This window comes from Petromyzon marinus, chromosome 41, assembly GCF_048934315.1.
Source record: "Petromyzon marinus isolate PM22_M1 ecotype Great Lakes invasive population chromosome 41, UKy_Petmar_22M1.pri1.0, whole genome shotgun sequence".
NCBI lineage: Eukaryota > Metazoa > Chordata > Hyperoartia > Petromyzontiformes > Petromyzontidae > Petromyzon > Petromyzon marinus.
Window position 1 is genome coordinate 5,923,929 of NC_133707.1, and position 17,384 is coordinate 5,941,312.

General features: G+C 51.3%; 1 protein-coding gene across 5 annotated transcripts in view; it reads left to right on the forward strand.

Moving 5' to 3' along the window:
• LOC116951005 (uncharacterized) overlaps positions 1-17,384 on the forward strand; it is a 376,180-nt gene that overhangs the window by 197,543 nt on the left and 161,253 nt on the right. For all 5 annotated transcript variants that reach the window (XM_076073279.1, XM_076073278.1, XM_076073280.1 and 2 more), the window contains exon 6: positions 16,958-17,273. In XM_076073279.1, the coding sequence (XP_075929394.1) occupies positions 16,958-17,273 (316 nt within the window). The remainder of the gene's footprint in view (positions 1-16,957; positions 17,274-17,384) is intronic.

Genomic DNA, 17,384 nt, shown 5'->3' on the forward strand with positions numbered 1-17,384 from the left:
CCTAAGACATGATATTGTCAGAACAATCTTGATTTGAAGATTTCGTGACTGCAGGAATTCACACTCTTTGGTTCTTTCGGTAAAGCCACGTAGATGGAAAAATAACGAATAGAACACGACGTTTCAATAGCAACACAAGCAATCGTCTTCAGGTGAAACAATACAGCAGGCGGACTGCTGAGGCAGGAGGAAATGTAGCGAGAGAGCTACCGCAACTAGAGGTTATATACGTTTGTATTGGGTACAACCCAAGGGTAAGTTTGCTATATTTTTTACTCTCTATCACCTTGTTCCCTCTCGCCCGTTACGGCAGCACCTCCCCCTAGCTCGGCGATCTTACATTTGCTTGCAAATTCCATCCCTAGCCCCGCCCACTCACCCTTGGGTTGTACCCACCGCAAACGTATATAACCTCTAGTTGCGGTAGCTCTCTCGCTACATTTCCTCCCGCCTCATCAGTCCGCCTGCTGTATTGTTTCACCTGAAGACAGACGATGGCTTGTGTTGCTATCGAAACGTCGTGATCTATTCGTTATTTTTCCATCTACGTGGCTTTACCGAAAGAACCAAAGAGTATTGCCAAAAGAGTGTTTGGACTCGGCACGTAGTTTCACAGGCGCGCGCATAAAACAAGCTCGCACAAAGGCGCACGCGCGCACACGCAAATGCCCGCACGCACACGCACGTACACTCGCGAGCGTGTGAGCCGCTGCCAACAACTGCCACTTGTTGCCCATCCGTAAGCCGCCAATTTGTTGTCTGCATTCATTTATCCTTTGCAAATGTTCCATTGTGGTGCAAATCGGCGCCCGTTCAGACGCATGCGGATTTTTTTGGTTACTTTTTGGGGAAAGCGGCCGCTCCTCCTGCGTATGACTCCCGGGGGCCGCTGCTCCCATCGCCGAGGGCGCCGCGTCGTGCCGTGTTTAATATCCTAAAGTGGATGGGGGGGGGGGGCTGTGGGGGGGCGGTCGGGCTTAATGTCCCTTCTTTGAAGGACGGGTGTCTTTCGCGGTTGCTTGGCGATTGGATGCTGAGCCGGTTGACCGCCCGCGTCCTCCGTCCCTCCCTCCCCCACCACACCCGCCACCCCTAACCCGGCTCGAACACAAGCGCACGCCGCATCAAGACGTGCGACGCGCCGATTCAATAATCAATCCCATTTGATCTCCTTTTGCTCGAAGGAAGAGGCGAAGGTGCGGCCCCGCAATCGCTTTGCTCACGCCACTGCTCCTAGAGAGGCCTCCGCTGGAGGGGGCTCTGTGTAGAGCCTCGTTAAAGAGGGATTTGGCGAGATGTTAACTACCTCGCCTGGTGTGCAGGAGGTCGTTGGTTCGATCCCGACCCTGCGGTGTCCTCTGCCCGTGGTCGCGTGTATTTTTATCCGGGACCTCCGGTTTTTCCCTCCACATTTAGAATCAACATCACGCGTTCAGAGTATTTGGCTGCTAGTGATGTCCGCGTGATGAGCCACTTCGTTAACTTATCATTTGTGGCCAGGTCGCTTTGGAAGACGAGCTACATAGCTCGGTCGGCCTTACCTGGTAAAATAAAAAATAGTCCAGTTAAGTTTAGATTTGGTCTCCGAATCCACACTCGCCAGGCTTCTTCGAAGAGGTCGCAGTACCCACGCTTTACCCCACCACACCGCGAACTGCCGATCGATTGACTGCGGTGAGCCCATCAATACTTCCATTGGGGGATAGACGCGCGCCGCTCTCTCCACCGCGGCTTGCGGGAGATCAAGTCGAACCCGGCGATCTGCGGACAGCAAGTCCACGGCACGTGCTTTGGCGGCATCTCGTTTTGTCGGCGGGGCGTTGCAATCTGAGAGGCACGCGGCTCTTATTTTGCAGATTCATTCCGTCACGACGTTAGGGATTTTAGCTGCGTGAATTACAAAAAAAATTATTATAATAATAAAAAATTATTACGTCTGTCTCGCGACCTGCATGTGGTCGTCACAAATTGACGACGCTTACATTTGCAGATCGGTACACTGTTGCCGGGGCGTGAGTTTGTGGCGCATTGGTTGGGCGTATGGCTCAGTGGGCCTCACCTGGTGAAATTAAAGCACAACAGTTCGGTTTAGTTGATGGTTTCATGGGCAGTTTTAACAGCGTCACATCGAGGTCGGCAGTCGAGCCAAGTGGGCGGCCCCCAAGAGCGAAACCCCCGCTGTGAATATCTGGCACTTTGCTTCCTGACTACGGCTCACATCGGTGGTGAGTGATGGGTAAAAACAGTCCTGGGTCGGCCCCCCGCTTCACAGCAACCCGCCCCCCTCTTTGTGTGGGAGGCCTTCGTCCAGCAGTTGATTGAGTGGTTGACCCTGTGAATACTTTGAGGTTAAGGACAAGTACTGGCTGCGAGCTTTGGTTACCCTTACATACGTTACGTGCGTTTTTTAACAAAGGATACGGGCACAGCTAATCCACCTTGGACTGGATTCACACCATAGTTTTTTTTTCCGGAAAATGTTTACTGCGAACGACGTTCAAAATGAAAGGAAGTTTCATTGCCCGATGCAAAATATATATATGTATATGTTTGAGATTTGTGCCTTGAATGAGATGAGTTTTACCCCTGCACCCCCCCCCCCCTACACACCCCCCTCCCCCCGCTCTCCCTTCCTCACCGCCCCCCCCACGAAGTGGATCTCGTGCTGAAACCCGCCGGATTTGCGGTGCTCTCTCGCGCGTGCGCCTGTCTGACGAATTAAAATCGCGGGCGCGGCGATGAAAGCTTTCGGTTGCAAAGCGGAGGGACTGCGCCGCATTGCGTAAGGTCAAGGTGCTGCCCTGAAATTGCTCGCGCCAAACGGCCGTCGGAAAGGCCTCGACTGGAGGCATTTGGCCTCCACTCTTCCACGTTGGCCAGGCGCCTGGAAAAGAGGTGGAAGTACCGACAACTTTACCCCCGCCGTATGCGACCTGCCGATTGACTGGCTGCGGTGAGCCTACGCACGCCGCTGCCGTGGACGGAGGCGACGGGTGGAGGATTCAAGAAGCTTGGCCCATTGTTTCAACTATCGCACCTGCGTGGTCAAATCGAACCGGCGGTCATTGGATCGCAATTCGAATGTGCCGGAAAAAAAATCACACCACTGTTGGCAGTATCCCGTGCGTATATATATATATATTTCCATTATACATTTTTGTTTATAAATATAAAAACATTTCACGTACAAAATCTCCATGTCCATCAGATTCGCTCGTCCGTGAACATTCCTTGCGGAGCACCGTTAATCGTCTACTTTGTGGCGAATGCTTACGCGCACGTGGCTATCTGGCTTCATGAATTAATTCTGCACTGCTAGAGTGGAGTAGAGGCATTTGACCTTACACTTGCAGGTGACGTTCGCCTCTCGCCATGGTGATTCAATGACTCATCTCGCAGTGCAACAATGCATTATTGAATCTATCTGTGGGTTTTTTATATCTGGGTAACTCCTGTTTTTTTTCTTTCACATGCCAAGCACTCGTTTGGAGGAATTATCCCAACATATTTCATCATCGTCGTTGTCATCATCATCATCAGTCTTGGTCAATCCACTGCTGGATGAAGTCCCCTCCCCAAGCTGCTTACAAACCTCACAGTTAGTCAAACGTCGCCCCTCGTTTCAGAGAACTTTGAGACTTGGCAAAGCTTTCCTTGGCGACTAGAGAGCATTATTACTCAAAGCTCAATGTGCGTAACGTGTAACTAACAACACGGTGGCATGAAAAGGAAAAGATTTATAAAGGCAACGTCTCAGGCATTATCCCTTCATCTTCGTAGAGCATATAATGCATTTCATCTTGGGTGGGATTATTTCCTGAAATGTTGTCCGTCATATATTGGTTTTCTTTTAAGACCAGAGGGTTGTTATTGACACGCAACATGTTGACTTATTTTTGCAATTTGCTTGTGTTCCACTGTCAATGCACCATCACCCAATAATTGGCATTATTTCTATATGTTCTAGTTTTGTATGCAGCAATTCTGTTTTCATTTTTGTGAGATGAAGGGTGTGTCTGTGTAAGCATAGTAACCATTTTCCAAAGTGGACTTGGTTCCCTGTAACTATGAATAACTTCTTGGCTTACAGTTGATTCTTGATTTTAACTGTCTGTAATTGTGTATAATCTGTCGTGCGTGGCTTATTATAAATTAGCATTTTCACCGGGTCTTAAATGCATTATATTAAGAAAATAAATTAAAGGACCTATGCATGTTTATCTTGTTCGTGGGTGGGAAAATATTTTGTGCTCTCAGAAGTACGAAATAGGTTTATACATTTCCTTCCAATTTTCCGTATAACTATTTTTGGAATGAACGACACTTGCTTGAAATTTGAATATATTCGTAGAATCTTACATGAAGCTATTTAAAAAATCGAGTTAACAACATTCACACGTGCAGTAGCCAGACTTTTACGTGTTGGCACCGTGATAGTCACACAAATAATAATCTGGCAATGAAATTGTGCTTTAATTGGGCCATTGAGATGTGGCAGTTTAAATAAATAAAAATACGTGTGATAAAGCCACGCGTGGAGCCAAACGGCCAAACGTGTAGCGGTGGCTTTCTTTCCTTGGGGAAGCAGAAATTGCCACACACCTCAGCGGGGTCCATGCATCCCGGCCCTTGCAAACAATGTGGCATTGCCGCTGTGAATTGTTTGAACCACACGGTGTGTGTGTGCGCGTGTGTGTGGTGTGCGCGGAGGTTACGGGCCCCCTCCAAGTATTTCACCTCATTTCCAGCAGGTAATTTCTTTTCTCTCACCCGTCAGCCCCTTACTTAGTGGCTGGAAATGACACTCATCCATTATTGTCTGCGAGCGAGCAGATTAATAGCGGGGGGCCCGCGCCGCGAGCGGGAAGTACCAGGGAGTAGACGGAATACGTGGACTGAGAAGCTAAACGTCGGGCCCCTTTTAAAACTCGTTTATCCCACATCACCGCGGTGGCTGTGGTGGCGGCTGTGGTGGTGATGGTGGTTGGTAGTGGCCGCACGGCCGCATTATTAGAAAGCGTTTACGCATTTCGTTTGTTGGGCAATTGTGTGCGTGTAGGGGTGCGCGCGTTTGAGGTGCGGTCGTGTAGTGGTGTGTGCTGCGAAACCCGGTGATCCGAGTTTGATTCCCACTCACTGCCATCATAAGTGACGAATATGCAAACCGGTACTGGGCCTCCAATCGGTCGACTCGATCTTCAATTACAACATGGGTGCGGTGTGTAAAACGTCAGCACGTGATGCTGGCCACCCACCCCTTTTGTGCGCCCTGCCGAACTTAAGAGATGATCGCTAAGACTGTTTGCCCCCAACAGTCTGTTCAAGGCTACATGGGGGATCATTATCTTTTTCCGGGAGCGCGTGCGCGTGTGTGTATTCTTCTTCGAAACTGAATCGGGCGGAATAAAACATTCCTGCAGTAATGAGATTCGATTACGGGTTGAGAGGCCGGCCAAGCGCGTTGAGAAGCCGCCGTGATTTCTGCCCCGAGTGCCGAGGCACTAGGAGGCCCTATTCATTCATTGATCCCCCGGTATCATAGCAGTTCGCGTTAGGCACCTGGAATTCATTGCCCTTCAACCCGTTATTTTATTTAGAAGCGGTGCGATCCGCCGTAGCAAGAAAAGAGAAAAACGCGATCCCCTCCGGAGGTCACGATGGGCTTAGACATCGGTAAAGGTATAAAAGCAGTGAGAAAAAATTCCCACCAAAAAAGGAAAAAAAAGTGCCCTCACTAGTAAACACGGCACTTTCCTAAAAAAAAAAGTCGTAAAAATGTAACTTACAGCTCTTCGCTCGGCATATTTACGATCGTAACTGTTTCAGTTTTTTATTCAATAAAAACAGACAGTGCCGATAATTTAGCCGCTTTCTGTCCCGCTCTCTGTGTGTGTGTGTGGCGACGACGGCACAACTGGTGGGGCTGGCGGGAAGATTAACGCGATTGGTTTCAGACACTGGCCGAGTAATGAGCCCGCGGAAGCGGCGGTGCCTTGGGTCATGGGCGGAGTTTAACTCTTGGCTTCCTAAGTCACCCCAAAAAAGCCATCGCCTGAATTCACCTGAAATAAATATATAAGCCGTCTCAAGCTAAGAGCAAACAACTGTGTTTTATTTCTTATAAATCGATTACTTGTGCGTTTTGTAACAAGGTGGAGCTGCGCTGTGCAACTTGGCGAGCCGAGTTCGATTCCCGTCCGCGGATAATGTCGATTGCGAGTGATATCAGAACGGGATCCTGTCCCTCTTCCTCCCCCTTCACAAACCAGCACTGACCTGCGTGGTGAAGTATGGTAATGAAGATCCCCCGATGACCGACATTGCCGTGGGCAGGCCTTCGTCCGTTGATGGTCTGAGGATGGCTGGAATTATTTATGTTCTGTTCCGGTTTGCAAGGTTGCGTTTGTCTATGGCGAAGGTTCGTCAACACTTGTGGGTGTCGGCGAAGCACTGCGATCGGGGGATTGCGCGACCTTGTTGATATTTTACCGTGGGGCTTTCATTAATCTGCAGTCAGACTGAGAGACGGGATGACAGCGACGCCTCGGACAGATGAACCGTAATCTTGAAGACAGTTTCCCTCCGGAAATTAATGGACCGGGGCAGATTATGTTACGAGACATCCATCCTCTGCATACACAGACAATTGTACTTCTCCGTCAACTGAAGTTACGAAAAATAAATTAATATTTTCACATTTAGACAGACGTACAGTATATATAAAAAAATATATTGGGTCTTTTTAACATTATTATCACCTGCCAATGTATTGCGGTTGTGCTGTCGGTGTCGCGTGGCGTAACACGCCACTCGACAAAGCAATCCATTCGGAAATCTCCCGGAGTGGTTCATCCCGTGTGGAAGAATGGCTGTGGAAGCAACTTTTTTCACAGGGCTTGAAATGAAAATCAGAATGATAATAATGACAACTTATAAATAGTGTGATAACTTTGCAAGCCCAGTCCTCCAAGCGGTCATTTGCACTCTGATGGTTGTAGGAATAGGTTTTACCCTTTTAACTGGCACAAAAACTGACACCTTTATTCAAGGCATCATGTTTGCAATAACCACAACACAAGCAGTCAAAATGCAAACAAAAAAGACAACTCTGATAATATGCACTGTCCTTGAATTTGATTGGTCCACACCCGAGACGGCTTTTCTTAGAGCCTAGTCTCTATTGGTGTTGGACCAGAAAACGCCAGAAGGCTGATGGTTGTCATACTTTCCGTTGTACTCTGGCACGACATTTGTGTGTCATATGACAATAAAGCTGATTTTTTTAAATTCTCAGAACTGTAATTTAGCCAAAGAGGTGCACACTCATATATGACGTGAAGGGTAATATTATGGGTTTTTTTTATTGTGTGCAGTCATTGGTGGCCAAGTTGAGTACCCTCAAACCCATTCACGGTATAGTTTCAGGTGACTTCATAATAAAGGTTTTTTTGGTTAGATCACGTAAATATAAATGTGTCATTACCACACCACCACCCGACACAGCCAATTAGTAAGGTTGGTTACGTAAACAAAATGTGCGAGTTTCAGCATGCTGTTGTGTTGGAGAGTAAACCCACAACATTTACAATTTGAGTGCTATGTTTCGCTGGTGATTACTACTCCAACACAGCGGTGTGCTGAAGTAGTAACTAATTGGCACGTTTTGTTTACGTGATAACCCTTCCCAATTGGCTGTCGGGTAGTGGTGGTTTAACGACACATTCATATTTCCGTGATCTAACCCATAAAACTTTTATTATGAATATTATTGATAGGTAGCTGGCCCGCATTCAAAGTCAAGATCTCAGCGGTGTGACCTCAGCACTCTGAGCTCCGAGCCGCCCGGCCGCGTTACGTTCTCGCATTAAAGATACAACTCACAGAATAGGGGGAAAAAAACACACGCACAAACAGACACTTATTTAATTTCTTGCCATTCTGTCGGTCCGCCGGGGTGACCTGTGTTTATAAATGCGAGAGCGGGTGTGCGCGGGCGCTTGGCACTTGGGGCGTGTGCTGCTCGTAAAAAAAAAAGATGCCAATCGTCGTGAAGATTCACGGTAATTCCGTCGCACATGCCCAGATTTTCACGGGACTATCGGTCAATTATCGCCAGCCTCCGCGGCCCCACGAGAGAGATTTGCATCTCGGCAGGGCGCTAATTGCGATGTTAACATGTTAATATTACGCGGCTTAGTGGGCTGTCTGATGGGCATAGTTCCGTGCAGCGCGCGGTAGCTTTTTGCCGGCAGTGGTTGGCGGCGGGAGACACCGCGGAGGAATTGTTCGCGTGGCCCTCTCAGTGTAAATTCAGACGTTTTCAGAGATGACTGCGAGGATTGTGATTCCCGATCAGGCCCTCGTGAACGAACCCCCGCTGCTTTCGGTAATGCACACGGTGTCGCGGTTGTGGTGTCGGCGGCGGTGGCGGTGGTCGTGGGTCTTGTTTCGTTTTATTAAAGAGACTGTTGGTGGTAATGGATGACCTCTGAACTTTTGACTCCCGTTGGAAATCCATCATCTTCGGCCCGTAGCGGTAAGCGTGGATTAGGGCTTGTGGTACCACTTTGGTTGGGATGCACTGACGAGGGTGGTTAACACGCCCGTGATTCATCATCAGCAGCCACGGTCAATCCACTGCTGGTTGAATATCTGCCAAATTCACCGGTCTTGTGATGTAACAATGCACTTTGCACATTCCTTGCTACTCAAACCCTCTTCCACGGCGTCTGGCTGGCGTGGCAGAGTAGGCCAAATATCGACTTAGACAGGGCTCTCTCGAGCTCCTCTCTTGTGGAGAGGCCCCTTCTGTCAGAAGTGGCGTGGGCACGGAAATTGCAGGGGGCCGCGCCTTGAATTTTCACCCCTTGCTGCAATGAGGTGCGTGCTCTTTTTCGTTAAGGAATGTTCACGTGAGCAAATTAAGGCTCTCATCTACTGAGGAATTATCACAGTTGCGCAACCCTCTTATCCTTTCCCACGTGGACTCCGCGAAGCTCCGCTCTCCCGGGTGAATGTTTGTTCGCGTTTTTCTTTTTTTTCCCCTCCCCCTTCTTCATTCCAATTCCCTATCGCCCTCTCATTACCGGTTATTTCAAGACATATATAAAAGTCCTTTAAGCAGCCCCAAAACCCACGCGCTCTTGGCGCCGAGAGGAATCTCGCTGACCGCAGCGCGCTTCCCTGTGAACGAGCGCTGCGAGCACCTCCGCAATTTTTCCGGGAAGGGGCCAAGGTTTTGGGGGGTGGGAGGGGGTGACGGGGGTGGTGGTGGTGGTGGTGGAGTGGGGGGGAGGTGGGGGGGGGTCAAGAACAGGGTTCATTTAATAGAGCAGAAAAAATCTGGGATTGGTGGCTTCTAACGGCAGGAAATTGTGATGCCGTGCCTCTTGGCTGATAGAAACGCAGTGGGTGTTTTTTTTTCTCTTTCTGGTTGATTTGTCGTGAAAAAAAACCCGCGAGGATCAACAGCAAACATGTGACACACACACACATCTGCGTAGACGCACGTTCTGAATATTACCACATATATGCATTGACCCTTTTTCTCTCGCCGCGTTGACTTACAGGCACGGGTGGAATTGCGAGCTCCGTGACTCTAAATGCGCGCGACGCTAATAGAATTCGTAATGTTTCTGGCGACGCGGCGCCCGGTTTTTATTGTCACAGGTCGTGGCTGCGAGTCGTCATCTTCGTCCTTATCAGCTGACGACGGACGCTTTTGCTCGTAGCTGCTCCGCGCGTTGTTCGGCACGACGTCCGACGTTTCGCACACTTCCTGGAAAGAATTTAAAAATCTCCCGCCACGTGGAATTCAGGTCCCCTTGAAAGCAGCTCCCCGGCACTTGGATGTTTCGAAAGCGTCGGGGGCATCGTGCCAGATGACACGCGGCAACAGCCATGGTTAGCACATTTGAGTGATTTAAGCACAACCGCGGACACCTCGGGCAGTGGTAATGAACACCAGGACTTTCAGCTGTAGGGTTTTTTTTAATTCTACCAGCAGCAGCAACAAAAACACTGCTCCAGGTATGAACGCCCTGGATAGGAAGGTCTCTCCAATAGCTGGATGCCCTCAAATGCGTGCCGGGCGTCATCGCCCAGCTGCCTGATAGCGACCGCTTCACTGTCTCGAACGAAGCTTCCCATTCGACCAGTCCACCAAGAAGTCACTCCACCCTCCGATTTAAAGCGACACCGTCGGAGGGTGATACGCAAAGGAAGGGATTTGCAGAAATTCACAAGTGAAAGCCGAATACGAAGTGTGATTGCGATCGCGAGATTCAACGCAAGATGTCGCGGTAATAAAATGTGTGTGTGTGTGCCGTAGACCCCTCCTCTACCCGACACAGGCGATGTATAAAAGTTGTCACGTGACTCAAACGTGCCACTTTATTACCGCTTAAGCAACAGTTGGGTTATGTGCACGTATGTTGAACTTGTTTTGCGCTGCCGTACGTAGCCAACCGTGCCAATCGGAGGTGCAGATCTAAAGAAATTAGGTTTCAAATCTAGACTTAAAAGTGCATATCGTTCCAGTGGCTTCCTAATATCTTAAGGAAGAGCATTCCAGACGGCCGCAGAAGCGCGTCTGGAAGCGCGCTATGCGGTGACCGTCATTGTTCGACGGTTAGCCAAAAGCCGCCGCCGTCGCTGCTGCGAGGATGAACGGCGTTTTGCATGATGATGCTTTATGCTGCTTGAGATCAGCGAGGTATCGTGGAGTAAGGCGGACATCGGTCTATGTCCGTACGGTGTGCATCCGCAATGTCGCGGCACGGTGAGCTAGCCCCGCACCGTAGGTCCCAAACGCGACTGGAGGATTCATAATTAACGTTTATTGGGTTAGATCGCGTGAACGTAAATGTGTCTGTAAAGACACCCCCGCCCGACACGGCCAATCAGTAAGGGTTTGTCACGTGAACAGAACGTGGCAATTCGTTACTGTTTTGATTTAAAGCTTTCGTGACTGCAGTAATTCATATTCAGAAAATATATATTTATTAGTTTATTGTTTCCCTTCAACGTGATTTTACCGAAAGAGCTAAGAATATAATTCGTTACTGCTTCAGCACCGCCCCGGTGCGCTTCGCTGGAGAGCAAACGCGCGGCGACGTTTGCAAAAGTTGAGCACTTCGACGTTTTGGCCCGGTCATTACGACCACAGCCTTCATCAGGCTGGAGGAGTTCTGCGGCTCGCACGCAATCACGCGGCCGTCCGTGCGTTTTGCGCGCGCAGGAGGTGTCTGCGCGAGCGTCTCGCGTACGCGTGGAGGCTCTTGTTTTTTTTTTACAAATCGCATTATTGTTTTTATATATTTATTTTTTCCCGCGGTTTTTTTTTATTTTCCACGCGAGATTGCGTGAGCCGTGACACGCGCATCACGGAAAAGACGGAGTGTATAAGGGCACGGCGGAATGGTCGATAAAAACAATGCGAAACTGAATTATATTCTTCATTTCACATTTCTGGGCGCTGTGTCCACGCTTTAATAAACAGCGGGGCGGTGGGGGGGGGGGCACGGGGACGCAAGTGGAACCCCCTTCATTTGAGAAGCGCCCTTGATGTATCGTGGGATTGCTAAATGGTAGAGGAGGAGGAGGCGTGTGATGGATGCAGGGTCGGCGAGCGGCAAAACACGGAGGGACCGCTGCCTCGTTTGATTTAGGGGGAGGTGCGCGAGGAATTCACCCCCCGCCCCCCCCGCCCCCCCCTCGCGGGGCTCCATCGTCTCGGGAGATATCTGCGTCAGCGGCGTCGCCGTGTGGTGGCGCGGGAAAGGTCTCGGACGCGGGCGGCGCGCGATCGACGCGAAGGGAACGATTCCGCGTCGCCACGATTTCTTTTTCTTCGGGCCGAGGCAGCGCTCGAGAATGTTTGCCCGCCGCCGCCGCCGCCGCCGCCGCCGCCGCCGCCAAAGTCACGGCTCGTTGAGAGAGAAAAAATGGATTCCCCCTCGCGGGAGAAATGTCGACCGCCACCCGCCCCCCCACGCTGCGCCGCCGCGCGGCACGCACGCCTCGTGGATATCTGTGACTTGTAAAAAAAAGAAATGGCAAGATTTCAACGTGATACCACTGACCGATGAGATCGTGAGGAAGACGGCAGCTCTTGCTAAAGGTGCAGTCCTGCAACTGCGTGCTGGTGGAAGGGCGTCCACTAAAAGGAGCTCTATGGGATGCCCTCTCTGCTAGGCGGTATATTGGCCTACTCTTCCACGCTAGCCGCACGTCTCGGAAGAGGTGGGAGTTACCCACGCTTTGCCCAACCGCGCACGACCTGCTGATCGGTTGACAACGACAGTCGGATGGAATTGTTTCATTTATTGGAAATGCTTAACGAGGAAAGCCTGCGAGTTGAAACCCCTCGATTTTGTTTTACTTTACAAGGTTGCCCGGAGCAATTGACGGATACGGAAAAATAAAAATCAGCAATTTCAATACTCGCAGAATAAGACATGCACACAAAAATGGGATCAAAATTGTCAGCTTCCTGACGTAGTAAAATATACTGACAAATTGTCCAAAGATGCTCATATGGGCTGACAGTAAAATGTTTTTCAGCTTTGCTTTGTTGCGGATGTCAGCAGGTGAGTTGTTCCATGCACATGCATCTTTGTCGATTAAGTATCTTAGCGATTCTGCGTCGGCAGCGGTGCATAAGCTCAAATAACAAGAACTCCATGCCATTCGTCAATAAGACTGTGGCCCTCTAAGGAAAGCATGGCTACATATAAATTGTATATATAAACAAATAAGTGACGTTTCAGGCAATGGCCCTTCCCCAAAGCAGAGAGATCAGCAACTGCGGGACGGTATTTGTTGACGAACGTCGAGTCTCAGTTGATGAATCAAGAATCAAAATATTTGTTTTCACTGGAGGAATCCGATGGGCTATGAAGCTCTGTTTTTTTCACAGATGCCCAATAACTGTGGTCCAGCCCCCCTTCCCCCCCCCCCTCCCAGATGGAAGCCTCGGTCCCTTGAACTGGCGACGATGCGAATTCTAAAAAATCTTAACTCCGTGCAACCCGTCCCCTTCGTCGTTATCGGTCACTGGCGAATCCACTGCTGGATGGAGGCCTCCCAAAGGCGCCGCCATCTCTCGCGGCCCCGCGATGTAGCAGTCCACCGGCACACGAACCGATTTCATCGCTCCATCTCCGCGGCGGAGCGGTATTCTCACGGGCGTAGCTCGACCGCCGGTTACCATAACTGTCTGCGACGACGGGTTTTGCCTTCTGTTTTACAAGAGTAAGCCGTCGCGTGTTCTGATTTCTGACACGACGTTTTAGCCTGTGATCACGAGACAAACCCTCCTACGTACGGTGTCTTAGCCCCACAATCATTGGCTGCCAGCGTTGGTCTTTTTTTTTTCATTTCCTGCAGCGGGATGCCGCCGCCGTTGACATAGTTGGTGCTCGATTGCTTTCTCAGAAAGATCCGCGATGGCCCAAAAACGGACGAGGGAGAGGTTCAGTCGAAGATCTTAATTTGCCACGCTGGCATTCATCATCGTGTGCGGAGGTATACATTTGTCCTTCGAATGTTTTTTTTCCTTTCTGTTTCGTGCGCCACATTACTGAGTGCTGAATAACCCTGAACGCGCCCTTTCCATCCGATCAGTACCTCGGAGACTCAAAGGTCACTCCCCTCCACCTTAGGTTGCAATCCCAAGCGTTGTATTCTTGGACTTTGACGTGCACAAGCGATAGCGTTACAGCAAATGGATTATCGAATCCATCTGTGTGGCGCTTTAATGTTAGGTACTCCGGTTTGATGGCGCAGGCACGTGAACCAGCTGTTGTTAGAAGGCGGTGCGGCAAAATGTGGACTCCACGGTTCCATCCTTGTGGGATAGAATGTTTCCCCCTCGCACACGTGTAAACACTCACTAATTGACCGACACATATATAGAGGACCGCAGAGCTTGGGCAATTGGGTGCGTAGCGCCGGCTCATCGCGTGGCTGCCTTCGCCGCTTGCCTGCGGTCGCTCCTCCGCGCCTCGCGAGTCGTCCAGGGCGAGCGAATCAACCCGCCGCGCGACGCCGTGACAGGCTTGGAATTAAGATTATTGTTGCTGTTGTGAACGTTCACACGGCCTTGCGTGACCTCGCCGGAGCGAGTGTTGCGCTTGGTGGTTTAGCCGGAGCTCACGACGACGAAGGCGGCGGCGGACACTCCGTGTTGTTGCTCCCCGCGTCCCGCGCCGCCAGGCCCCCACGGCAGCTGCGCCACTCACAGGCGCCCGCTCGCTCGCTGCACGCTCTTCCGCGTGACATTTTGCGTGTTATTGTTTCGCCGTGAGATTGTCGTAACGAGGAGGAGGAGGAGGAGGAAGACATTTGAGATGGATTTCTTCCCCCCCCCACCCGTCCCCCCCCCCCCCCCTCGCTTCTCGAGGGGCTTCCTGCTGAGAGGACGTGAAAGTGGCAGCTTGTCCGTTGTGAAGGCGCCGTAACGACGTCGGTCCAACGTTGTGGGGGGGCAGGGGGGCCCAGCGTGGCTTAGGAGGTTGATGAGGAGACAGCGGGAGGGGGCTGGTAGGGTGAGGTGGGGGGTGGTGGGGGGAGGTGGGGGGTGATGGTGGGGGGGGGAGGGAACCCAACCCAACCGAAATGCACAGAGAACACGTCTCACGCACAACTTTTTCGCCCGTGCATTTTTCCATTTATTTTAGTGCTTCACCGTTTTCATCATCGTTGTTTACTCTCGTTGGTGTTGTTACTCCTCTCTCCCTGTCTGTATTGTGTGGTGTCGTCAGCGAGCGATGCACAGTGGCGTGCCTTCAGAGTGGAGAATCACTTTGCCGGCTGTTTTTCTTTTGGGTTCCGCCTGTGCCATGAGCACACCTCACCGCTTCACGTTTGCGCCGGCGAACTTTAGATCCGCGATCCCGAGTGAGTGTGTGAGTGGGTGCGTGGGTAGGTAGGTAGGTGAGTGAATGAGTGGGTAGGTGGATGAGTGAGCGTGTGTGTGGGTGGGTAGGTGAGTGTGAGAAATGGTGGCGCAGTGGTTCGCGCACTGCGCTATGAGCCCGGTCACCCGAGTTAAATTCCCGCACACGGCCAACACCACTGACGATTATATTAACCGGTTCTGGGCCTCCCCTTGGTCGACTCAGCCTCAAATATGTACCTGGTGCAGTAGTAAACTAAACAATTTTTTTTATTTTTACCAGGTAAGGCCCATTGAGCTATATAGCTCTTTTTCAAAAGCGGCCTGTCAACAAATGACAGCTCAACGAGAAGTACCGTGTCAGGTGGATATTTATAGCAGCCTAGTGTGGAGGGACAAATTGGAGGACCCGGAGAAAAATCCACACGACCACGGGGAGAGACACACAGCAGGCGTCAGGGTCGGGATCGAACCCAAGACCTCCTGTATACTAGGCGAGGTAGTTAACATCTCACCACCGATGGGTGGTGAGATGTTAACCTATGGTGTGGTGAGTCTGTGGTGTGACCTATGGTGTGGTGAGTCTGTGGTGTGACCTACGGTGTGGTGAGTCTGTGGTGTAACCTATAGTGTGGTGAGTATGTGGTGTGACCTACGGTATGGTGAGTATGTGGTGTGACCTACGGTGTGGTGAGTATGTGGTGTGACCTACGGTGTGGTGAGTCTGCGGTGTGCCCTACGGTGTGGTGAGTCTGTGGTGTGATCTACGGTGTGGTGAGTCTGCGGTGTGCCCTACGGTGTGGTGAGTCTGTGGTGTGATCTACGGTGTGGTGAGTCTGTGGTGTGACCTGCGGTGTGGTGAGTCTGTGGTGTGACCTGCTGCGTGGTGAGTCTGTGGTGTGACCTGCGGTGTGGTGAGTCTGCGGTGTGACCTACGGTGTGGTGAGTCTGCGGTGTGACCTACGGTGTAGTGGTGTGCGTGAGATGAATCGGTCAGTGTCTGGTAGTCCGACTCCTCAGCAGGAGTGGAGGAATCCATGATCGAACCTCTCACAGGAGCAGAAACGACGGCAGCAGTAGCGATAGAAGAGTTATCCAGAGTGACTCAACTGAATTTAGTGAATGCTGTAGATCCTCAATCAAGTTGACTCTTCTACGGTGACATTATAATTGTCTTATTTCTTATAATTACTTATTTAACGGGTTTTTTTTGTGACTAATAAATAAATGCTTTCATTATAAACGAAGGAGCTACGCGTTACGCCGCGCGTAATGAAAACTGCCGTGTTGTTTGTACTGCCCATGCTTTACCTTACCAGGTGGTGGCCCATTGAGATAAATTATCTGTTTTAAATGTTTAATTGAGGCTAATGGTGCAAACCAGGACGCTGCAAATGAGACGTAAATAAAACCAAAATCGATACAAACGAGCAGCTACATATGTAGTCATGACAATCGAGGAGGAGAAAAGGAATGAATCCTTTTGCAAATCTACTGCTGGATGAATTCCTCCTTTTGCCGGCTCATACTTCATCCACGCTGGCCGGCGCGGGTTGGTGAACGGAAGTGGGGGGGGGGGAGGCTAGGCCCCCGTTCGGACACGGCTCCCCGCTGCTGCCGTTACCCACGTCGCCAGGAATTCATCGCAAGGTCGACGTGCCCCGAAGCCCCTCAAGGGTGCACAGTTAATCGACTACCTGCGGTGAACCCAATCACACTGCTGGGTGGGCAGAGGCGTCGGAGGGGGGTGGAAAGAAACTTGCCCCCGTTGTTTTAAATTTCCGTGCTGGGAGACCGTTCCACGTTTAGTGTGGCAGCAGCGCGTATGTACGTGTACCCGCGGTGAACTTATTTCGCACCGTACTGAAGCCAGCCGTGTGAACCGGAGGTACGGGGGAAGGCCAATAAACCGAACACAAAGAGCGGTTCTGAAGAAACGATCGTTCAATCCAGAATGAGTTTTCAATCGAGCATCCCTCGCGCGTTGCGCGCGTGTGTGCAGTGCGATCGTTCCAACGAATCCGCCGGACATCGTCTCCCGCCATCCCTGCCCCGCAGGTCCCACGGCGGAAGGTCCGTGGATGGCGGAACGTCCGCGGCGGTGGCGTCACCGGGAGCCGGGATTCCCCCGCGTGCCACGGGCGGCCCCCACGCGCGATCGCCGGCGCCCCCGGGAGAGACGGCCGCTCGCGACGGCTCGGCGGGCGCCACGTGGAGGAGCGAGCGCGGCGACGGAGGCCGCTTCTTCCCCTCCAACGCCAACGCCGCCGGCACCGCCGGCGCCGGACTGGACCCCGCGTTCCTGCGGCACCTCGTGCAGGACTGCACCGGCATGAAGACGCTGCTGCTCAAGCTGAAGCGAGCGCTGCAGGAGGTGAGGTCGGAGTCGAGGGTGGGGGAGTAGGGGGAAGCGTGCGAGTGTGGTTGAGTTGGGCAAGCGGTGAGTTGGTGAGTGGATGAGCAGCGAGCGGGCGGTAATGTGTTT